General features: G+C 32.3%; 2 protein-coding genes and 1 long non-coding RNA gene across 11 annotated transcripts in view; 1 reads left to right on the top strand and 2 right to left on the bottom strand.

Annotated features, from left to right (window-relative positions):
• The window catches only part of LOC149580280 (uncharacterized), a 191,278-nt gene that overhangs the window by 69,692 nt on the left and 96,161 nt on the right, over positions 1-25,425 (top strand). Inside the window, exon 2 of one of the 9 annotated variants that reach the window (XR_016353473.1) lies at positions 20,729-21,046. The exons of 2 other annotated variants lie outside the window; for them this stretch is intronic. This is a non-coding gene — a long non-coding RNA (uncharacterized LOC149580280). Of the gene's footprint in view, positions 1-125; positions 446-4,434; positions 4,587-4,630; positions 4,984-13,225; positions 13,481-14,110; positions 14,486-20,728; positions 21,047-25,425 lie in introns of those variants that run through there. 6 more of the 9 variants (XR_016353476.1, XR_016353471.1, XR_016353470.1 and 3 more) reach the window with 6 other exon arrangements.
• LOC149580282 (ABC transporter G family member 36-like) lies at positions 9-11,615 on the bottom strand. Its single transcript, XM_089790214.1, has 18 exons — positions 8,748-11,615; positions 8,522-8,575; positions 6,769-6,859; positions 6,370-6,671; positions 5,963-6,244; positions 5,553-5,869; positions 4,641-4,801; positions 4,448-4,551; positions 4,019-4,172; positions 3,406-3,572; positions 2,919-3,251; positions 2,516-2,806; positions 2,352-2,435; positions 1,837-1,970; positions 1,524-1,751; positions 1,002-1,173; positions 608-862; positions 9-402 (listed from the first exon to the last, which is right to left on the bottom strand). The coding sequence occupies exons 1-18, from the start codon at positions 8,820-8,822 to the stop codon at positions 130-132; spliced, it is 3,477 nt and encodes a 1,158-aa protein (XP_089646340.1). The 5' UTR covers positions 8,823-11,615; the 3' UTR covers positions 9-129.
• Positions 12,118-13,044, bottom strand: LOC149580281 (ABC transporter G family member 38-like). Its single transcript, XM_089790201.1, has one exon. It carries the CDS (start codon positions 12,793-12,795, stop codon positions 12,409-12,411), a length of 387 nt encoding a protein of 128 aa, XP_089646327.1. The 5' UTR covers positions 12,796-13,044; the 3' UTR covers positions 12,118-12,408.

Raw genomic sequence — 25,425 nt, 5'->3', positions numbered from 1 at the left:
GATAGATGTGCATGAAAAACTTAGTCTTGTATATTAACAGATTTATAGTTCTTAAAAGAATAACAATTCTTCATTTCTAATATTTTTATAATATTCAATCTAACATACAGACTAATTTGAACCAGCTCCTTATCGATGCTGAAAATTCAAGACTTTAATACAGAAAGCAAAAATGAATGCGAAGAATAGTGTGAAGCCCAAAAGCACTGCAGCCACAGCACCCATAAAGTCATTACTGTATCCAAAATTCTCTGCTAAATATTCATTCAGCGGCGTTCCCACCTCCTTCCCATCTACCTCTATAAGCTGGGTGATGTCTCCGTATTGTGAAATAACGAGACCATACACTGTCCAAGATAATGGGCAGATCCAATAATACCAAACCCACCATTTTGGAAGTTGCTGTATCAATACAGAAGCAAACGATACGTTTTTCATGAGTTCATATCTTAAATGCCAGATTAAGATAAATCTTGAGTTTTGTGATAGGAAATCACAAAAGATTACATGTCAATAAGAATCGGTGCAAGCATTTGTTTTTTATATCATTTGAACATTTTACTGGTTGATAAGAGTTGATGGAAATGCCAAATAAGTTGTTGATTACCTTTCTAGTGATATAAAACCCCGAAAACAGAGCAAACAGAGCATAGAAAAATCCAGAAACAATTGCAGCCGCTTGTGGATTTGGTGTGATTGAAACGGTCATCATCCCGTAATAGGTAAAACAGAGAAATGAAAAGAAATGGACGTAAAAAAACCACAAGAATTTGTGAAGCGTCCATTGGAAACCAATCATGGCATATAGTATGATAGAATACACAAGTGCTTGGATAATGGCGTATGGAATCTCAATGGTCACCTGCGCGGCCAAAATCAGCAGTATTAGTAATGCTATTTGTTACCATTGTGAAACGATCAAGAAAATGCAACATACTGTATTAACATAACGATATTTTGGAACAGCTTAAACTTCACACACTAAGCTTAATTCTACATACCTGCGCCAAAGCATAAGACATTGCAGAATACATTCCTGCAGCTCTTTCTCTATAGAAAACTGTTCTCTCAACTGCAACCATAGGCTGTACTGTTTGACAATTTGACACTCCTATGAACAACACTGCGGTATACAAACCCCCTATGATATTCAAAATATCTGTACTGTTATCCCTGATGCATACACATTTGTTGTTAATATCTTTGAAACTTCTTGACGAGTTATATCACTTCACTTAAGAATATGAGTTTTTCTTTGATTTATGTTAAGTGTTTCTGATTTCGATTGTGTAAGATTTTTTGAATATGCATTTCGAATCAGTCTGTGATCTATCATCAGAATATTATAGTAAGAGAACATCACTTTTTGATGCTCTCTTATCGTAATATCCTGATGATAGATCCCAGAATGTGATCTGAAACATTGAAAAAATCTTATAAAATCGAAATCAGAAACACTTCATAAAAGTTAGCACCTTGATAAATTTACATGATTTTCATATGTTATGCAATAATGCACATACCGTTTTCCTCCAACCTTCCAAAATACGGATCCAAATATTACAGCGACTACAAAACTTGTTAGAATTCTAATGAAATTGTAGTCTGGACTTCTCCAATATGACCAATTTTGCTTCCGCAGACAAAACATGAACTGTCCCATGAAAGATTGTGAAAATTGGGTTGGAAAATAAAGATCTTTTGCACCAGAAGTTGGTACACATAGCTCTTTTGCTAATGATACATTTTCCCTGCATTATTAAGACATCCATTGTCATTTGACAATATTGAAAATCCATGGTTTAGGAAGATAATCTGAATTGAACTGGTACGTACTTATAGAGAGTTGAGTTCTTGTAGTATTCTGCGTAGTCTATCTCTTGAGAAAGCTCAATAGTAGTAGAGCTCACTTCTAACATCCATGCAGCAGGATTTTGCTTATCGTTTATCTTTGGCACTCCAGGTATAGCCTATAACAAACCATATGAAAAAAGATAAGGCCTTCAAGACATCTTTAATACATATCTCTGTAAAAGTCCAAGTGCACTTCATAACTCTTCACGTTCTATCTCCTTATTTGAATTTTATCTTCTCTCGCTTACAGTAAGGCCTCATCGCAATTGTTTAGCAGATATAAGAGATTTATATTCTGACATAGGGTTTCGTATAAACATTAATATTATTTTGGATTTCAAAATCAGAGAAAATCAAATTGCTACATATACAATCTCATAAAAAATATTTATCATACTCAATTTGCAGTAACTCGAGAACATGTTTGTTAAACCTTTTATACAATAGTCTCCCCTCTGTTACACCAGATTATATAGGTCATAGATTGATGCGCTTACCTCAAAATATTCAATAACATTTCCGGAGTTTTGACCCAAGGGTCCTGCATAAATGACTTGACCGCCTCTCTTCATTAGGAGCAACTGCACCGAAAGTGGACCTGTTATCAATGTATCTAAAAAAAATCTATCAAGCAAAACCATCTCAGATTTCTTCAACCTACCTCATCGAAAGATTCAAAAATGTCAATGCTAGGTTGGTGAATGGTACAAACGATGGTTCTTCCAGTGTTAACTGTATTGCGTACTGTTCTGATGACAATAGCTGCTGATCTGGCATCTAGTCCTGAAGTTGGTTCATCCATGAAAATAATAGATGGATTTGCAACAAGCTCCACAGCAATTGTTAACCTTTTTCTTTGTTCTATTGAAAGACCAGTTACACCAGGAAGAACCACCAATGCATCCCTTAGACCATCCAACTCTACCAGCTCCATAACCTCATCTACAAAGGCCTATGGTAGTTGAAAATTCAAATAAATGGATTGAGTCAGAGCTTAAGAACTGAATCCCACCAAATGATGTAAAGATTAAATATGCCAAACAAAATTTGAGCTTGGGACTTACAATTTTGGTGTCCTTATCAACTTCTTTTGGAAGACGAAGAAAAGCAGAGTATAGTAAGGACTCCCTCACTGTCACTTGTGGAGAATGAATATCATTCTGCTCACAATATCCAGAGATTCGAGCAAATGTTTCTTGCCTTTTTGGAAAGCCAGAGATCCTAATATCCCCTTCAATGTATCCTCCCGTTTTCCTTCCGGCCAAAACATCCATCAGTGTCGTCTTTCCAGCCCCACTAACCCCCATCAAAGCAGTGAGAACTCCTGGCCTAAATGCCCCGGTTAAATTACGAAGTAGTTGAAGTCTATCGTTTGTTTCTCCCTCTTCTTTCATTTCCTGCATAAGGTTCAATGCCAAAAGTCCCAATATTACTCAAAACCCATTTTTTTGGTATTTAAACACACCTATAAACGCTCAAATTAAGGGCTGAAATCACTAGCAAATACAGATAATTATCAACTTAACAAGTGGAGTTAAAAGTGGGTTATACCGGAGGCATATCAATGAAGTAATTCACATTGATAAAAGACATTGCCAGAGGTTTGAAAGGAAGAACCATTCCTCTGTTATTCAAAACGCCAGCTTCCACATCCAAATCTGTTGAAATGATTTCTCGTTTGATCGATCTCCTGTTCATGTGATGCATCTGCATTTCTTCTGCATACGCAAACACTTTTGAGCAGACCGGGAGAGACCAGACCAGATTTTACCGTGGAAGACTAATATAAGTGCATTATAAGGCTAGAAAAATGAAAAGCTTTACTTTTGCAATCCTTTCTCTTGTAGTGGTTTTTCATAATTCTTATCTGTGCAACATCTATTATTGAAGTTTTATGGTGCAACAACATTTATTACAACCGAAAAGAGGAATACATTCTTACTTGTGCTTTTTCCAGTTTTGGTAGGATATACTTTAGATTGCTCCATCTCAGATTTGGGTAGGTCCCGTGGGTTCTGTGCCTCGTTTTCAAGCTTTCCTTTTGGTATTATAGCCTGATGCTTGCCGAGAGCTTCTCAGCACAAAAATCATTGTCAGCATGCAGAAAAACACAATTTTTTTAATACAATGAAGAAAACTATAAAACATGAATGAGTGAACTCACGATTTAGATATGTAAGCGAAATTGTGAATAAAAAATTGAAGAGCACAGTAAATCCCAACAAAGCAGCAGCTCCTATCCAATACCAGTATGCGTTGGGGTTGATGTTACGCCTCTCAAGTACACCAAGGGCCAAATTTGATGAAGAATCTGTACTCTGTAAATCAATATTAACCCAAGTTCAAGGAAATAATTTGCAAATTAATAAATAACCAGTCAATCTTTACTTAAATTGAACACTAGCAACTTACTAGAAACACCCTTGTATTATGATGAATGCACCGGCTGTTAGTGTTTAAATCACCTCTTCAGTTGGTAGTTTTCTATTATTGAAACTAAATTGTCACATAGCATTTAATATTGAATTAGATAGGTTGTTTGTCAATTGATTTTCTTATTTGATTTTTGTGTAACATGAGAATGATTACATACTATATTCCATCTGGGATCAAGCATCTCATTCAAAACAAGGGAACTTTGGGCATACACTAGCGGAGAGCACCAATAACCCCATCTCAACCATATGGGAATGCTATCTGCAAAGAAAATAAAATGTTTGAAAGATATGAGATGCTGAAAATCTTTTCTTATTTGATTTTTGTGTAACATGAGAAGGATTACATACTTTTGGTGATAACGAATCCTCCAAGCAGTAAAATTGCTAGGATTGTAAGTGATCCTCCGGCATTGGATGCTGTCGTCGTTCTACAAAGTCCTGCTAAAAATCTGAAAAGAGAAGATGACATCTGATGTAGTAGAAATAGTATGAGGAATTGCCTGAAAAACCTGCATTATCAGCCACACTATAAAATGTTAAGATTCTGAAAAGTCAAACTCTCACATAGATAAACATCTTTATTTTTTTTTTCATTCCGTGAAATTCTTAGTTCTTATAGAATTAAGGGAAAAGATCTAGTGACTGAGTGTTTTTTAATAATTATTGATGTATTTATTGGTTGAATTTTTAATATTTTTGTCAATATCATATCGATAGTTTTGATTTTAGAATTGTTAGTGTTGATGATGATTATCTATGTTTGAATGAAATGTATTTCTTAGTGCTCTAACAAAATATGAGTGAGTGCACAGATATGAGTTTCATTATCTCACTTATTTTCTTGGGGCCTTTCTGAACATTTTGACAAAAAACATGCTGCTCTCTCATAATACTTAATAATGTGACCTTGAAATCTTAGTTATGAGTAAGGGGCTTGTCAAGTAAACTGGTATAGAAAATTGAAAGTGATTTAAAGTTTCTATATAAGATTTCGAGAAGTTCAAAATTTAAAATACTCAACTACTTAATCCTCTCTCCTATCCTTCTCTTAAAAATTAATTTTAAAAGAACAATAATAAATAAAAGAAAAGAAAAAATACTTATCATTGTTAATGCAATCTACAAGCTTATCTAAGACCATCTTTAAACATCACACACTAAGGAAGAAAATAAGCTTGAAAAAAATTAATTTTGACTATTTAATACTTTTAATTTAGAAATCAAACTATAGTATACGATGTTTAAGTCATCCACGCCGACCTGTCAGCAGCAGGAGCATATCCTATTCCATAGTAGGTCGTGGCAACCCAAACACCTGTTTCCACAAATGACATTGGGATGCTGAGCAATAAGGTGGAAAGAGAGAAAGCCCATGCAGGATATAGCAACAGGTCTCGTTGTTTATAAAACACCGGTAGTCTGGCAATTGTGAATGGAAGCTCAGTCATGCCATTGAATGTGTTTGTAAGCAGACCAAAAAAGAGAGCCCCAAGATATAAATTTGCATCTTCCTCATTTCGTTGGTGCATTCGTGTTCTCAGGAATACTGTAGTTGCTACAAAGGCTATGAAAATAATCTGTACAATAAACATCTATAATGAGGCCTCTTTACAATAGACATGCTAATCTCCATTCAAAATGGACTAAAAAGCTAAAGGGTAAAGGCTAACTTGTGAAGTCTTGAATATGTAGATGGGCGCATTGTGTTTGAGAAGCAGCCATTCTTTAGCAAAGCAGACTCTGAAGATCTCCATATTAGAAGTTAGGTGTTTACTAAAGACCAGAGATTTTGTGTGGCTTTTAAGCTTGTCGTATCGTACAGATAATTTTTCGGATAGTCTTGTACCTTCACTATATCTCTTGTACATATCCGCAAATTCATTCACAGAGATATATTGATATGTTTTACTCCTGTCAGCCCAATATTGCTCTTGATCTTTCATCGAAGTCACCTGCAAATCTCAACCTAGTTAGTTTGCCTATAGACTTTACTAATAATTTAACATTTTAGAAAAAGATCCATTCTAGACAAAGTAAATTAAACTTGATTATACAAAGATCCCACATTTATGTATACCTCCTGTAAGAAATCTGCAGCACTCTTTCTCTCGGGGCATCTGAATCCACAGCTTTCAAAAAATTCAAGCACGTGTTCTCTGGGCCCATGGTACACAATTTGTCCTTCTGAAAGAAGTATAATATCGTCAAACAATTCATATGTTTCTGGTGCAGGCTGTAGCAAAGACATGATAATAGTTGCACTCATATGCGAACAAAATTGCTGCAGACATTTAACAATTTGATACGTTGTAGAACTGTCCAGCCCCGTGGAGATCTCGTCCATAAAAAGAGTAGTTTTTGGTCCAACAATTATCTCCCCTATATGCAGACAAAAGAATCATTTATAAATTTTACAGTCTGAGCCCATAAAAATGTGGAAAACAATATCAATTGATGCACTATTTAACAAGCATACCAGTTGTAAGGCGTTTCTTCTGTCCGCCTGAAATCCCCCTAATCATTTCATCTCCTGATATTGTATCTGCACATATATCCAAACCAAGAATCTGTTTCCAAATTGGATTAGCTAAGACAGTCCACTATAATTTTCTAGAAATTGGTATTCCTTTTACAGTGAAAAATTGAAGGCCTCAATGTCAGTTAAAGGAAAATATGAGCTCTTATGAACTTTCTAGTCATCTAGAATTTATTTTCTATTTGGATTTTTCATATACGAATATGTGAAGTCGATATTAAGTGATAAGTGTATACTAATTATTTTTTTAATGAGAGATGGGTTCTTGTGAACTACTCATATAACATGGATCAAGGAATTTGACTAGAAAAACTGCATAATAGCAAGGTTGCACGGGTACGTGGGTACGGGAACAGGAATGGGTACAGGAACAGGTACAAGTATGCATATTTTTCAAAATAGAGGACGGGGGTACGTGTGTATGCCTAATTTTTTTTCTATATAATTAATATTTTATAGAAAATATTAAAATCAAAATATATGTCATTAGTCATGACATTGAACATTCAAAATAAGAAATTTGAAAATATGAGCCATAAGTCAAATTATAATATATATATATATATATGCTATTGCTAAATGTTTAATGTTTAAAGTATTTTTCATAATAGAGGACAGAGGTACTTGGGTATGTCAAACTTATTTAAAAATTATGCTTTTATATTTATTAAAAATCTGAAATTATGAGTCATGACAATGGTTTTTCAAAAAAAGTACAGTGATAAAGTTTGCAAATGTAATGTAGTGTTTTCAGTTTCAGATTTGCTATATGTTTGAAATAATAATACATGATAAATGCTTAGATGCATAACAAAGAAGGCAGACTTTAAACATGAACAAGAAGATCCTAAATCATATGACAATGACATATTGCAAATGATAAACTTATGACTTGAACAGTGATAAAGTTTATTGTTAATGAGTATCAAAGTTTCAAACTGATTTGGTATTGAATTTAGTTTGATAAACAACAAGCTAATACAAAAAAAAAAACCAAAAAAAAAAATCAGAATCTTAATCAAGGTCCTTAGCTATGATGCTCTCCACCGAGTACCTGGTATGTGGGATACGTGTGCCCGGTACTTGGGAACATGGGTACGAGTACCAGGGGTGTGGGTACGAGTACCTATACAACCTTGCATAATAGTAATAATATAAATTGATTTGTGGAAAATACCTTTTTCTTTTCAAGAATATTTGTATTTAACTTAGTCAATGAGTTTGATTCAAAAAGTACACAATTAAATCTTGACAGCAATATCATAATTTGACCTGTTTGAAAAATATCTCATACTTATCAATTGATGAGCTAAATGGGCTCTATAAGAGAGGGTTCATAAGATACAACACTTGCTAAAGACTTTGCAAATCGAGTAACAAGCTAAGTGGGATTAACCTTGGAAAAAACTCCATGATTAATTGTGCTTGAGTTGGAGTAGTAGTGGGATTGATAATATCTCATGGAGGCCCAATGCTTGATTTTTATAAGCATCATCTAGATACAATGAATACTAAGTGTACCTTTAATTCTCATACAAGATAAATTCTTGTAGACCATAGTACATAAAATATCGCAATAAATTTAAATTAAAAATTATATTATAAAATCATCCCAACCATACAAATAAATTGTATATTTACTTTCCATATTTCCATCAATGGAATGCAACCTCATGTTGAAAATTTCACCCACCTTCAGAGCATAATCTGTTTGAAGGCTACTCTTGACATCTTCCACGGATGTTGCCTGCAATCTCAACGTTGGTAGAAGCATTATTAAAACTAACCTTAAACCTCATTAAGAAATATGCAAATGCTTATAACTTCAGTATGCTAATTTCTTGGATAAAGCTGTTTAAATATATTTAACACGCACTTGATCAATAATATTCATAACAAGAATATGAGAAGAGGCTCACTTTCATGAAAAGATCTACTTCAGCATCTGGCACAATTCCAGCTTCTTTCTCTCTTTTATCCAGTTCATATAACATTTCTATTCACATATTCAATACAACATAATTATACCATACGTTTGAAAAGATAAAATAAAATGCAGGGAGGAGATGTCTCATTGTCTAGTTCCATACCATATTTGCTACCAACACCCTGACACTTTGCAGAGAAATTCAATGTCTCTCTAACAGTCATCACCTCTACATGCAGATCATTTTGACTTATGTAGGCAGATGTCTTCTGAGGGACAAACTCGTCCAGTGAATGCCCATTGTAAGTGACTGAACCACTCGCCTGTACTTATTATAATTGTGTAAGTAGAATCCCCAAAATTTTAGTATAATTTGAACTCCTGTAAATTACGTGAATGGCAGAATTTGTTCTGACCTTTAGTTCCTTGTCTAATCTTCCCGCCAAAGCTAAAAGTAGAGTAGATTTTCCAGATCCAGGCTGACCTAATAACAAAGTAATTCTGCAACAGATATATCCGGACTTATCACAATCGTTGAAATCTGTGTGTAGTACTATCTGTACATCAGGTTGTAATGTTTTGACATATCTTAACTAAAATTTACCTGGCTGGCCTTATGATCCCGCTAACATCCTTCAGAATAGTTAATTTTGTCTTTTTAGTCGGTGTTAATCCAATCGTGCCCAACATGGTCTGCATTCATTCATTGTCCAATCCTTATTTGTTACTAGTCACTAGTAAGCAAATCTTTTCCAAGATCTATTTAGACTGCTAATACTTACAAATCTAGAAGCATGAATAAAACGAGATAACTGCTTCTGAGAAATTCTGCCTTAGAAAAGTTCTTATTGAATGCTACATAAGCATTGTTTTTTCTTAAAATTATGAGCTATAGCAGATATGGGTTTTACTAAAGGTTACCCAAGTTTTCGGACCAAAGATGGAAGGGAACGGGAATGGATTTGAGGGATATAAATATTTTTCTTTTTCCTTTTTAATTTCGAGAACATAAAAAGAAATGGTTATATAAGAAAAATTTAAAAGATATTATAAAATTAAAAATGCTCATATGAAAATATGAAGAAAAATATACATTTATACATAATATTTATGTCAATAAATTAAATTAAAAGAGGGATAATTCTTTTATTAAAACAAAAGAGAAACACAAGGAGTAGTTCAGCAAAGAGTTCTAGAGTGTCTTATTCGATAAATCAAAGGGTAATTGTCCCTTATCAACAATATTTTAGTCTTGCACTCCAATTGAAACCCATTTAGCCAAAAGCAATCAACAAGTCAGTTCCACTCCCAAGGGATGTAAGTGAAACTAAGGCAGGGGTCCCATGACGGGGGGCTACAAGGCTATTTTTCAGGTAGAGGAGGTGCCATAAGAAATTTTTTGAGGGGCTACAGGGTTAATTAGAATCTTTTCCTTCATAATAGGAGCCTCACTTTTTTAGGAAGCGGATGAAAATGGGGTGGGGCTGGAAATAGCCCCACCAGCTTAGGGAAAAATCTAGCCATTTGTCAAAGACTGAAACTTTAAAACTAAAAAAGTCTTTTATCATAAAATAAATTTTAGAAAGTTTTTCCTTGAATTTGGGAGCTGAAACTCAAATTTCAAAATTCATAGGACCGTTCAGCTTACAAATTTTAAAAAAAATCTCAACGGGTGCAGCTTTATTTTTTAGGAAGCTGGCTTCCATGGGACCCCAGCCTAATAGATTCGAGATCTACAAAAGTAGAGAGTCATATTTATATAAAAACATGGATAAAGCATGTTTGTATGCATTATAGAATCTTAAAATATTAAACATAGCTAGTGGCTAACTAATAGACTAGATTATGTATGTTAGAATTTTTTTAATTAAATAAAAGAAAAGAAAGCATGGTAATGTAATTTTTAAATTAATTATAAAATCATCAAAAAAGTCAATATTGAACATGTACTCATAATTCAAACCTCACTCTCAAAATTTTATTAAAAATTTGAAACTTTCATAATGTTGATTTTACTGAAAAATAATTAAAATAAATAATGTCAGTTGACTTTGAATAGTGTATTTTTAATTATAATTGAATGGAAATAACTAATCTATAAAATAAAATCAATAATTTTTTTTTTTTTTTTGGCATATTCAATATATTTTGTCTATTTGTATATATGATTTATCATTCGACTATGAATATGTAATTTATATAAAACAGTTATGTTTTACAATTTGAATCATATTATTAGTATTAACATGTCGTAATGATATTGATGACGTTCTTGACAATAATGTCCGACAACGAAATCTTTCATTTATAACCTCCCTGATTTAATGAAAATATAAATATTAATTTAAAAGCAAAAAAAATATTAAATACTATTGCTAACTAATTTACAGAGCAACCTATTTTTTAACGTTATGCTATTTTTATTATGGCAAACTGTGCTAAGTATCTACGATGGATTAACTCTACTGAAATCTAGCTTTACCTCCAAGAAGTTCTTGGCCGAGTTAACAAGTGTGGGAAGTGTTCTCCCACCAATTAGGCACTCAGCATTTACTGTCAGATTTTCAAACCGAACTTCTACTGTTGGAATCCTCATCCCTACTCTGCATATCACCACAATCATTTTTATTATAGAGTATTCTAATTTAGTACTTTTAAAAATACTCTCTGGAAACTTTTCAAATCACTTATAATATTTTTTAATCTGCTCTATTTATAACTGAAGTTTCAGAGTTACATATCAAATATGATGTTATATTTGACATGTCTTATGTTTTATAACTAAAATTTTAGAACTACATATCAAATATGATTCCACATCAACATATTTTCCAAAGCATTAAAATAAATGAAAACATAAACCAACAATTATACACCAAATCGTACTTCATTGGTACAATATTATTAAAAACATAAAACATTAAATGAGCAGGTACTATCACATCTACTAGAACCCCCTCAACTACTCAATTCTATACCCAATCAAAATAATTCCAATTTCTAAATATTTACGTCCCTAAAAAATAATGTATATTTTTCGGTCATCCTTAAACATAAGAAACTAAGCTTGCAAAAATAAGTCAACTTTGACTATTTAACACTTTCAATCTAGGAATTGTCAAGCCTTAGTGTGTGATGTTTAAGCCCTTAGATATTGTGATATTGCTATTAAATGATTTTGAGTCAAACTCATTGACTCATGTTTCATGAGTAGTGATTCAACATGAATCCATCTTTCATGAGAATAAAAAGAACAGTTATCACTCAGCTAGATCCAATGAGTGCTAAGTGTTCCATTTATTCTCATGAGAGATGGATTTGTGTTGAATCACTGCTAAGATCCAATGAGTGTTAAGTGTTCCATTTATTCTCCTCAGAGATGGATTCTGTTGAATCACTGCCCATGAAACATGGGTCAATGAATTTGATTCAAAATCACACAACTAAATCCTGATAGCAATGTCACAATTTGACTTGATGTAAAAATTATCTCCCTTAAATAATTTTCAAATTAATATTTCAAATGTCTCCTCGTCTAAATGCTGAATTGCCCAATACAATCTAAAACATTCCTTTAAAAATTATAAACAAATTCCTTCCAAAACTATTCTCACTCATACTACACACAGACATGTATTAATCTAAAGCATGTATTAATCCAAAGCTTTCCAACTCTCAAAAAAAACTAACCTATCTATGCGAGCTCTCAATTTTCTCAAGAACTGATCGTTGTCTTCTTCAACCACTTTGAAGACCTTCTCGATGAACTTTTTTCTTTGACTGACATCCAAGTTTCGAACATCAACTTCTTTGAGGATTTCCTTACGATGGCCTTCATCATCATCATCACTAAAACTCTGAAACATGATACTAGTCCTTAAACGGTTAAATGATGGCAGTTGCTCAATGGCAGCCATTTTCAATGCAGCTTCATCATCCTCCACACGTCGCATCTCCATTGGGCTTGATCTTGCAGAAATACTTGGACTTGACATTCCCCACTTTCTGTTATTTGGGCTTCTCATTTCTAAAACTGCCATCTTTATGAATTCAAATACTCTGTATTACAAACTATACAATCTAATCAATCATCTTCCTTCCTATATTGCTAAGTTGTTTTATTTCTCCAATCTCTCTAACACTGAATTCTTAAACTTATGTAGTTTACGCGTCCAAACAGTAAGCTACCACGGAGGAATCTTTAATGTCATCACATCACTTGTTTTATTTTACGGAGACACTTGGTGATTTTTCTCAAACACTCCATGTACTTGAAGCTAAACAAAAAACTCACTGATATTTTTGCATACTTTCCTGTCCTGTCCATAAGAAATGTATGATATAAATCAAAATTGTACTCATAATTATTTGATTACAGGGGCACCTTTAATTTTTATGTTCCATTTTTTGATAAATATAAACTCTTCACATATGCTTTTTTTGTCCATTACGAAATGGCATTTTGCATAGGCTTTTCTGCATTGGAACTATCAATCTGGGAAAGTTTCCCAGCAAACGATAATAATATATGGGGAAAGCTGTCACTGGTCTTCCTCAGGCCGTCCATATACGGCAATTTAGACAAGTTACAATTTCATTGAATTTTTAATTTAAAAACTATAAATTAAATGGAAGTTGTCATTGATGTTCATCAAGTAGTCAATATGCAGGCTATCATATGATATAATTTAACGCTTCTTTTAATCCCATTGCGTTTATTTTTTCTGTCTTTGTAGAATCTGCTATGTCAGATAATTAAGAGTTGTAACCCCACGACTTTCAAATGTCAATTTAAATGTTGGATCATGAGTGATGTGTTATATATAGAGAGAGAGTGGGGTGAAGAAGATTATTTTTTATTTTTTATTTTTTTATTAAAATTAATTATTATTATATGTTAAAGTTGAAAAATAAGTTTATTTCACTTGGTACTTTTACTAATTTTAAATTTGATGTCTAAAATATGACGAGGATTTAATTATTTTTCTCTAAGTTTTAAAGATATAAAATACACTGTCTTCACTTAGTATTGAGTAGATGTTATGCAAATACAATAATTATTACAATTATAGAAAATAATAAATAAAAAAAGATCACACCATAACAATAGTTTACCTAACCCCTTCTTTGGGCATCATGTTTGTCTTTTTGGGTGCCCTGGTTCTTTGTTTGATCCCTCATTGATAATTGCTCTAAGATCGTCTTTAATAGGTATTTTTTGTTGTTTTGTTTAACCATTTTTGCTCTATCTATTCCTTACATCTTATCTAGCTTCATGCTCATCATATATGTTTGCATACAAATTTATCCTTGAAACATTATAATCTCATGATGATTGAATTATTTGATGGATAGAATAGGAGTCCACCATGAAGTTGGCCACACTTCAAGAAATTGAATGAAGAAACTATCCAACCACAATAGAATATTGCAACTTTCAGAGGAATGAAGAACAATGGGATCGAATGAAATGCTTGACAAGAACTTGCAATGCTTCGATATGATATAGTACATAAATGAGCCTTCCTTATATAGGCAAGGGGGTGAGGTGGTTACAGTGCAATTCCTACAAATATTAAATTTATTATGCTATATAACAAATGCCTAAAAAATGCAAATATTATTTTTTGTTTAGAATGTCACCTAGGACAACTAACTTGATCCTACAAACAATATTAAATGAAATGTTAAAAAAGTAATTTTATGGTAACTAACGCCAATTCATCCCAAGTAAGCTTAAAAGTGTTTTTGATGTTTGCATGTAAGTATATAATTTACGCTTACACTCTCCATTAAATGCATAATAGGGACAAAAATTATCAGCAAATGGTGCAAGACTCTAGTATAAAAATTCAATATGAAATGGTCCCAACATCTAGGCCACATTAGGAAACTATGCATTACTAACCATGCAATTGATCTCCTACAAGAAAGGAAAGGAGAAAACTCTATTGCACACAAATCTTATCTAAGTAAGAGATGTGCAAATCATTTACAAGTGATAGATCAAGTAATGTATGGAATTCTTAACATCAATACCATCAAAGAATTGCATATATCACGAGAATCCAATCAATGACAACCCCCCATAGGGGGGAAAGTGAGAGATGATGTAGGCCCTATACTGAATAACCTTCTACAAAAATGATAAAGCAAGATCCAATGCTTGGTATTGCTTGTATCCCTTTAGGAAGAAACAAAATTGTATTGCTTGTATCCCTTTAGGAAGAAACAAAACTATGTATAAATGTACGTGTGCTTCTCATTTTCGAAATGCAATGAACTATGGCCACATGAACAATGAAGATATGTATGAAAATTTCTTATGTGTCTTATTTAGGAAAGATGATGATGTCACAATCCATTTAAGGACATTCCGATATAAATGTAAGCAACTGACAAGGTGGAACTGCGTGGAAATCAATAAAGAAGAAATGCAAAAGACGAATATACTAAAGTGTGTCATCCAATAAAATGTGAGAGACAATGATAGCTTTGCTGATCAAGAATGATGAAAGTCTTAGTCAACAATTCTAGAGGAGTTAATGAAAGTGATGACATATGTACGTTTTTTTGAAGAATCATCAAGAACCTTTGAAGTAACCTCAACTAAAGTGTCAAAAATGTCGAGAGAATCGTTATAATAGGGTACCTTATTTGAAGAATGAAGAGACACAATAGGGTCTTCTAGGAAAGTTGGAGTATCGAGATCTCCATATAGCTCCCAAATTTCATTCCAAAGAGGACGAGGGCATTCAACTTAAACAATTAACCTCAAGGTGTCAATATCTACACGATGGAAAACAACTTTGAAGACAAGATCCATATGGTAATTACTAGATTTTTTTTGGCAAAGTGTGTAAGGTAGGGGAATAAGATTCTACAGATATGACAATAAATGAAACTCTTTAAGATAGATAATGTCATTTCTTTAATGTTTGTAGTTTCTCCTATTTAAAGCAACCAAACAAAGACAATTTGATAATTCCATTGCATACTATGATATTCTTCAAAATGTTAATGATAGACTAACTTCCAAATATGATTGAAAAATAGAAACAACTTGAGATACGATAAGGGTCGGTAAGTGAGGCTTCCAAAAGATATCGATGTTGATTGACTGACCTTGAAATTCATTAGTAGTGAATCTCTTTACCAAGCATGGAATTTGATGGTCGTAATGGTTATTTTTGCACTTTTGGATTGCATATGACAGTTTGAATTTTTCTGACTGTATGGATTGACATGTTATATTTATATAATACTGTAAATATGACACATTAAATTATTACTAAGCCATAAGAATTTATTATATACAACATAGTATTTTACTTTATAAGATAAATATGTGCTATTAACTTATTTCGATATTTTAAAATGATAAATATAAATATTCCTAAATTTTAAAATATTTTCAAATAAATTAAGAAATTTGATATTATTAATAATTATTAGTTGATAGGCATTTAATACTGGTATCCAAATTCAATTTTGTTTATTGTAAATTCATATTAATTTATATTTTTTAAATATAGAATATATAAATTTTAGAAACTTGTTTGCTAAATTGCATATATTACTAATTTCTAATATTAGTATTTAACGTAATATTATTTTTTATAAATTTAGATTGATTTAGAATCTTTATATAGTAAAGCATATGAACATAGAAATTTTGAGATTTTTTCATATTATACTAATTTATAATTACTTTCTACTTCTATTTTCTTTCTAGAACAAATACAAGGTTCTATATGTTTATTATATATTATTGTTATTAAGTTAGAATCTTTTTAATTTAAGAGAATTTAACATAAATTTATTGCAAGTTAAAAAATATTGAAAATAATATATTTCATAGAACGGGAAATAAAAGACATTCAAATGATCAAATTGTCATAAAAAATATCATATGAATAACATTGTCTATAAAATGATGCCAATATCAAATCAAAATACAATTCAAGGGCCTTTTTTTATTCAATCCATGCAAAATCTATTTGGGGATGCATCTTCTTGCATCAACATTAATGGGTATCACTCCTCTTCTTTTGGTCTTTTCAAATCTATTTACTAAGGTTGTTCTTAGGCACCTTCCCTCTATGTGTTGTTTGTTGAAGGATTTGGGTATTTTATTTTATTTGCAATTTTTATTGGTTGTGTAAAAAAGAATTTGAGCATTTCTCGAGTCACCTTCTAAACTTGTCAATGACCACTTTGTACATGACTCTTTCGTCAATCTGATTTAGGATGAAGATAATATTAGGGCAACTCTTCAATGCTTGGATACCTTTTGTCTAGACCAACCATTTAGTGGCATAAAATGCAATGCTATCTTGATAGTCCTTTCTCCTAGCATCACCTTGGGTTCTCCAGTATGGCTGGAAATGGATTCAACATGGGGAAATTTTTTACTTTCTAGGCATCCCTTTTAGCTTACAAGATTTTCTACTGGACTTATAGAATCATTTTTTGCCTATTTTGGGATTTTTTTCTTGGATTACTAAGCATATTTCTTTTCCTGGTAAATTCCAAATTTATTCTAAAGTCTTGGTAGCTACCCATGTGTATTATTCCTCTTGTTAGGCTCCTTCAAAAGCATCGTACAAGAAGCTATAGAAGTTGTTGCATGATTTTCTCTAGGCCTTTGGAGTTGATCATCATGGATTTTACAGTTACTTGGGAGTATTGCTACCTTCCCAAGGACTCTGGTGGGCTTTGTCTTTTATCTACCCAATAGAAAGGGTTCTCTCTTTGTACCAAATAGGTAATCAGAGCCCTTATGAGCAATGAGATCTTAAATATTATTCCCAACTATTGTATTTCCTTTGGATTTCCTACTCACAGACCCTCTTGGAAGGGGTTTGGCTTTGAAACCCTTGTTTTAATGAATAACTCATCTCAAATCTAGGGCATCTTTGTTGAATATAGCATTTGGAGAGCTTGGGAAGCCATTAAGCCGTGGCTTTTCTAGGTTAGAAATAGAGTTCAGGATGAGATTTCTTTCAACCAACAAAACATTTGGTGGTCACCATTATTTCTTTATGAGGGGATGCTTCTTATGAAGATTCAAAGTGTTTGTGCTCTCTATTTTAGAAATGCAACATCAAAATGTCTAAAGACATTTTCTCTAGAGCTTCTATGAATCTCAGATTATAAGAAGACCATGTCTAGTTTCAACTATCTCTCTTAGATTGACATACTTTTGACTTGCTAGTCTCAATATTGCATCAAAATATGATTCATAAGCTTGTACTTTAGTCTATCATGCCTTGATGAAAGTATTTAAAGTGGTATCCTTGTACTCCTCTTTCTAGTTATACACCCAAGATGATTATCTTTGGTCGGTTTCCATTTTCCAATAGTCACTATTCTTAATCAGAGATGGTATTTATAGTATTCCTAGAAGACATGGAGACAAATTTCTCACTGTTTGGTTTGTAATTATTGAGCCCAAAAATTTGTTTGGTGTATTGTTCCAAGGCTTTCCTCTAGGCTACATACTTTGGCATATGCGCCTTACCCTTGGCACCCTTTCTACAGGCAACCTGAGTCTTTCTTAATATTTTATGGTTTTGCAGAAGAGATCTATAGTATTGTAGTTTGATTTATGATTTTTTTGGTAGTTTATGCCTAAGCTATTTTCTTGTCATATGGTTTTATTGGGTGATTCCCCTAGGAATCCTTTCAAGTACTCACAAACATGGCATGCTTTTTGGATGGAAATCCTTTTCACTTTATGGAAAGATAGAAATGTGGTCTTATTCACATACGTTGTTTTATATATCAATGTTTCTTTGTATACTAGAGCATATATGTGCAATAATGCACTTATGCAAATGCAAGTACAAGTAAACAAGGTTGCACTAGAGGTAGCCCACCTTTAGAAGTTACTTCAACATTTAGGTAGTGCTCTAGTATGGTTGCCAAAGTTCCTCTATATTTTACTTCCAAGGACCGACCTCCACCTTGTGGGTACCACCACGACCATAGTTCCTCCTCTTATCAAATTCCTATACTTCGTGCTGTCAAGCTCCTTGTGGCTCTCTTAGTAGAGGATGTAGTGTGTGGAGGCATCATTTAGAATCCCCTTGGCACCACAAAATTACTTCTATATAGCCCATGGCTTCTTCTTCCTCTTCAACATTGGGTGGATCTAGTTGGCCAAATGCTAGTGGTGATACCTCCTAGCCCACTTCTTCCATGTGGTTTTGTTGCCTAGCCCTTGCGATCTCTCCCTCCATGACAAAGGAAGAAAAAAAGGGAAAAAAGAATAAATATGGGTGGTCCCTTCTAGACCTGAAAACTATCCCTAATACTTGGATTGAAAAAGATTATTGGGATCCCTCCCTCGACTGAAACTTCCTTGTTCAAATGAGATGGCTTTCTCTAGGACCTGACCATGTTTTCATATGTATAGTTGTTATTTGTAATTGTTTCCAACTTACCCAGTGAACTCTTGTGGGGTGATCTTTTTGGAAAAATGATTAGCACTCTACTTGGGATTCATGACAAGGTACTACCTACCTCATGTGTGGATTCTATAAGTCTAGTGAATGCATCAAGCATCAACATCTTGATCTTTTGGTACAATAAAACCACAGTTACTTATAACAAGTGTTATAAAATCTTGGTTGTAGGTTTAAATCTCATTGGGTAACATTCAAGGGGAGATCGTTTGAAAAATAGTAGTGCTCCCCTCATGATTCTTGGCAAGGGACTACCCGCCTCTTGTGGATTGTATAAGTCTAGTGGTCATATCAGACATTGATAGGTCAATCTTTTGGTGCAAGGACAACCACACTTGTAAAATATCTTGCATTCCCCAATCTCTTTTGTGAATACATGTATATTATATTATTAATTAATAGAAGGGACACTATTCATCAAGAAAAATATTTAATTCAATTTGACCGAACAATATGCATTCACTAATCAATTCAAAACTAACAAAATGCTAGACATATAATATATTATCACTCTATTAAATTCGAGCTCTGCTCCTTTGTGAAATATCCTTGTAGTGTTGTGATGAAGTATGGATCACTTCAACTTCCAATAATATCAACATCCTTTGAATGTAAAATAATTTAAATATAAATGAAGGTTTCTTGATATAAATGCTCCAAGAACTTGACTATCAATAGGTCTTCCAATAATTGTCTATAGTCTAATGATTTTCTTGTTGGAAGGTACCTTGAACTTGGCTAATAGAGAGACATTGCATAGTAAATATTTCAATCTCTTCTATCACTATGCAATAATGAGATGTTTAATAATAATTAAAAGGTAGTATTTTCACTACTACAAGAATGAGAAGAAATTGAATAATATCACTATAGGTGTAATGACAACCTAAATGGAGGCAAGTTTTGAAAATTCAATGAATTTTTATTGTTGAAATGATGCATGGTTTATGAACTAGACTATGAGAGGAAAAATAAAACATCTCTATCAATTAATAAATTCTTTGAATGAGAAGGAAATTTGGCTGGAAAAAAATATGATACCTTTTTGGATATAATATCAAAATAAAATGGGTGATGATAACTTGCAATTAATTGATATGATACAGTGTAAAAATTAGCCTTCCTTATATAGGAAAGGTGATAAGTCAGTTACAACTACACATTCTACAAATATTAAATGTGTGATACAATATAATAAAGGCCTTAAGAAAATATTAAATTATGATTTGTCATCTATCTTGTAGAGTTCCATCTAGGGTAACTAATATCCTATGAATAATATTAAATATTAAGTTACAAAAGTAACTTTATAATAAAGTTAACTTATGCTAGCTAATCTTAAGTAAGCTTGAGTTGTTAATATTATTTATGTGTAAAGTATATTTAGAGTAACAATATTAAGTCTTTATACAAATTGTTATCTTAATACTTTGAAAATATATTAAATGAGTTGGATTTGATACATATTTGCATGGCTTGGATGACTCAAACTTATTTTTCATAGGGCTCAATGGAATGTCCACATTATAACACAACAAAGATAATTGTGACATGTGGAAAAATAAATGGTTTTGTGGCTTGTGGCATCTAGAAGAGTCCCAAGGATTTAGAAGCATGGAATAATCTTGATTCATGACTTACTATTAATGTTGCACATTACCATAATTTCTCCAGGCTCATTCCTTTGAGTTCCACATGTATTGGACATATTTGTATGAGATTTGGTACTTTCTAGCTATATATTTTCATTAACAAAAATCACATAAAATTCATTATGTATTGGATTACATTAGAAGTATAAAAGTGGAAGATGTAAACAAACTTTGTTTTTAGTAAAAGAGCACAATGTTTCTTTTATGAATGTTTATGAAGAGGAAGGATATGTAGCTCTAGCTAGTGTTTCATGATTTGCAAGAAATGAACATATCATCTAGATCATTATTTCTTGTAAATATAACATATCTTAATTTAATAAATATTTACTTATAAACAAGAATGGTTATCACCTATGCATGCAATATGGTAATGATTTTCTCTTGTATTCTCTTTGGTATTAATCACAAGATATATATTTGTGTTTAAATATTAAGTATGCATTGCTTCTAAAATATGTTGACCTAAGTAAAAATCACCATGAACTTGAGTACATTCAAATCTTCAAAGATAAATTTTAGAAAAAAAATTAAGATCTTATTAGGGGCCATTATAGATAGTAATTAATATTTCAGCCAAAAAAACTTTGTGGTTAACATTATCAAATTTCCACAAATCTATTTGCTAATACAAATTTATTTATGAATTCTATTGGATATGTTTTTAAATCAAATCTAGAAATGAATCTACATTTTTTTGGTTGCTTACCATTTGTGACAAAGGGGTAGATTTTTGGAAATATATGTTTGGTTGTTTTTTCTCATTGATGTCAAATATTGTATTCCAAAGGTGTTTGTGATTGCTAAAACACTATAGTCTAGAAGTCTTCTATTATCTAAGAATCATTTTTGTGTACTAAACCTATTGAAAAACTGAAGACAAGTATGTATTTATAGTAGTTGAAGAAATGTGTGTATTAAGATCTACAATGCACAATAGAAGAAAAGTATAAACTCGAGATAGTGGAAACCAATTATACATTCTATGATGATAATAATATATTGTTCAATAGTTCTTTAGTGTCATAATATTATATCCATAAGCTTGTGTGGTTTGGATGTTTGTGGTTCAGTGAACATAGAAATCCAATTTTATGATTGTACATAGTAGTTCTTAATTTTGGATTTCTAGAAGGTTCCTTCTCCTAACACAAAGGTGAAAGTGTATTGATACATATGTAGTTGAGTTCAAGTTTTGTTCTTGGTTGTGGAATTTTCTCATGATCCAAAAAAAATGTTGATGATAAAAAATTATTTCATCCAGTGTTGTAGTTCTATTTAGTTGTTTCCTAGGTCCATAAATGTGTTGTGATGACTTTTGACATGAACTATTGATATGCACTAGGTTTTATAATATAATTTGTGGAGTTTTAGATATGGTTGGAAAGTCGGTTGATTCATTTGCTACCATGTCTCTAACATTGGGCTATGTGTCATGTATTTGTGGTCCCTATCTGTTGGGGTGGATCATGTTTCTTAATTTTTTCTAGTTATGCATTCAATGATTATATTTTATCTATCACATGGGATTGTTCTCTATGTGACCTATACATTTAGTAATCATCTCTTATCTGATTGGGTCCATTCTATGTTTTGGGTGGGATACTTCTTGCACGAGACATTATTTCATTTTGTTGTTGTTTTGGTGACTTATAACTTAAATTATAATATCCCTTTGACTTGGTCAACCTTTTTGATCTCCAATGATCTATCTTGTCTATAAGTATACTTTATGCTTTGGGAAATGTAAGGTGAAAAAGAAGTGGATAGTATGTAAACTAGTGGAGATTTACAATTAGAGAAATCGAGTTTAGTAACAATGGGAAAGGAGAAATGGTAGTAACAGTGTGTTGCTAAGGTTGACAATATTTTTCAAAAAAATTAAAATTATTAGGACAATCTATTGTTATCGTTGTAAATAGTTGTATGTATTATGCCCCTTAGATAATGAGTCTTTGGTGGACAAGGTTTTCTTATATCATACTACTTTGGTAGTGATCCTTTATTTGTAAGTCTACTTAAGTGGTCTCATATTGCATATTCATTATTGTATTAACATCGAACCTCTGGTTGCATGTCTAAAGTAGTGAGATCCTACGATTTTTGTGATTAGACTATATACATTAATAATTTATTCTTTTTGAGAAAGTGCTCACCTTGGTTTTTTTGAGTTTGGATTCTCCAAATAAAAAAATTGGGTGTTCATGTGTTGCTCATTTTTCTCATTGATTTTTTTTCATAGGAACTCTATTGTAGTTAGTTAGTGAATTTTTGTCTATGATGATTCACCCACCCCCCCACGCCCCCCAACATCGAGAGTGTGTTTAAAAAGGAATTCTCCAAAAATGAAGGAAAATATTGGGAAGATGTTGTCATACCAAATACACACATTGAGTGGCTTAGTAACATATTTAAAAGATACAATCAAAGTTTTGTTCAAGGGAGAGTGAATCCTCCAAGTCCACAATTTTATAAGTACTGTTGATTAGAAGGAAAAAAAGAAAATAAAAGAAAAAAAGAAAACCCATGATACAAGGGAAGAGTTTAGTATTACCAAGAACTCCATATATCCATATGTCTGCGTGGTTTGGATGTTGGTAATTCAATGAATAGAGAAAACCAATTTTATGATTGTAATTAATAGTGCTTAATTTTGGAAGGTTCCTTCTCCTAACATGAAGGTTGAAAGTATACTGATACATATGTAGTAGACTTCAATTTTTTCTCTTGGTTGTGGAATTTCCTTGTGATCCTAAAATCATTCTTGATGATCAAAAATTTGTTTCATCAAGTGTTGTAGTTCTAGCTAGTTGTTTCCCTGGTCCATAAATATTTTGTGATAACTCTTGACATAGATTATTGATATGAACTAGTGTTTCTAATATAGTTTGTGGGGTTTTATATATGGTTGGCAAGTCAAGTGATTCATTTGCTACCATGTTTCTAACATTGGGCTATGTGTCACATATTTGTGGTCCCTATATACTAGGGTAGATCATGTTTCTTGATTTTCCTGGTTATGCATTTCATGATTATATTTTATCTATCATATGGGATTGTTCTCTATGTAACCTATTCATTTAGTAATTATCTCTTATTCGATTGGGTCCATTCTATGTTTCTTGCGCGGGACCTTACTTTATTTTGTTGTTATTTTGGTGACTTATAACTCAAACTATAATATCAATTTGACATTGTCAACTTTGTTTTATCTCAAATGATCTATCTTGTCTATAAGTATAGTTAATTCTTTGGGAAAATGTAAGGTGAAAAGTGGATATTATGTAAACTAGTGAAGATCTAAAATTGGAAATATAGAGTTTAGTAATAGTGGGAAAGGAGAAATGGAAGTAATAGTGTGTTTCTAAGGATGAAAATGTTGTGCAAATAATTTTTTTATTAGGATAATCGATCACTATCATTGTAAAGAGATGTATGTATTATGTCCCCAAGATAATAAGTCTTTGGTGGACAAGTTTTTCTTATATCTTACTACTTTGGTAGTGATCCTTTGTTTGTAAGTCTACATAAGTGATCTCCTATTGTATGTTTATAGTCGTATTGACAACGAACCTTTGGTTGCATGTCTAAAGTAGTGAGGTCCTAATTTTTTTGTGATTAGACTATATACATCAATAATTTATTCTTTGTGAGCAAGTGCTCACCTTTTTTTTGAGCTTTGATTCTCCACATATAAAATTTGGGCATTCATGTGTTGCTCATTTTTTCCATTTCTTTTTACTCCATATGATGTCTCTTGTAGTTAGCTAGTGAATTTTGGTTTATGATGATTCACCACACCCCGCTCTTCATAGAGTTGAAAAAGAATTCTCCAAAAATTAAGGGAAAGATTGGGAAGATGAAGTCATACCAAATACACATATTGAGTAGCTCAGTAAGATATTTAAAAGATACAATCAAAGTTTTATTCAATAGAAAGTGAATCCTCCAAGTCCATAATTTTCTAAGCACCATATCTCATTTGATTACAAGGAAAAAAAATCTTAATACAAGGAAAGAGCTCAACATTATTTCTAATAATATATCACCCAATGGTGAAGATCTAAAAGAAAAATATATCTAAACCAATAAATTTACGGACTAGCCACAATATTGGTAAAAGCTCACATTTGGTACAGGGGCACCTAGCCAAACACCTAAACCCACCTTGGAACAAAATATAATTAGAGGATCAAAAGCATCCTTGAATGTTAATTGGGAGGTCTTGAAGCCAATAATGACACTTTGTAATGGACAATTTGATGTAAATGTAAAAAGTCCTAAAAGTCTTGATAAAGGATTTAGGACAAAATTTGATGTAAGGGTGACCAATAGTGCCAAAAAAGGATCTAAGTTTATTAGAAGGGTCAATTTGGTCCTAGGAGTAATTGTGGATTGAATCCATGCAATTAGAGGAGTTAATTTCTAAAATATGCAATAAAACAAGAAATGGAATTCAACTATTTGAAATCCAATGGTTAGGTGTATTTAGGAGGGAAACTAGTTTTAGGACCTTAAACATGTTTGTAATAAGTTCCAACCAAATTAA

The sequence above is a fragment of the Cupressus sempervirens genome, chromosome 1 (genome assembly GCF_028749045.1).
Source record: "Cupressus sempervirens isolate cs-2001-9-10 chromosome 1, ASM2874904v1, whole genome shotgun sequence".
Lineage (NCBI taxonomy): Eukaryota > Viridiplantae > Streptophyta > Pinopsida > Cupressales > Cupressaceae > Cupressus > Cupressus sempervirens.
Note: the sequence above shows the minus strand (reverse complement) of the source record. Positions and strands in the feature narration are given on the sequence as shown.

Coding starts and splice junctions, on each gene's coding strand:
- LOC149580282 (XM_089790214.1), bottom strand. CDS start 8,822: ATGTTATATGAACTGGATAAAAGAGAGAAAGAAGCTGGAATTGTGCCA. Junction 4,802..5,552: donor TATGCTCCTGCTGCTGACAG/GTCGGCGTGGAT, acceptor CTGATAATGCAG/GTTTTTCAGGCAATTCCTCA. Junction 863..1,001: donor TGTCTTATGCTTTGGCGCAG/GTATGTAGAATT, acceptor TTGGCCGCGCAG/GTGACCATTGAGATTCCATA.
- LOC149580281 (XM_089790201.1), bottom strand. CDS start 12,795: ATGGCAGTTTTAGAAATGAGAAGCCCAAATAACAGAAAGTGGGGAATG.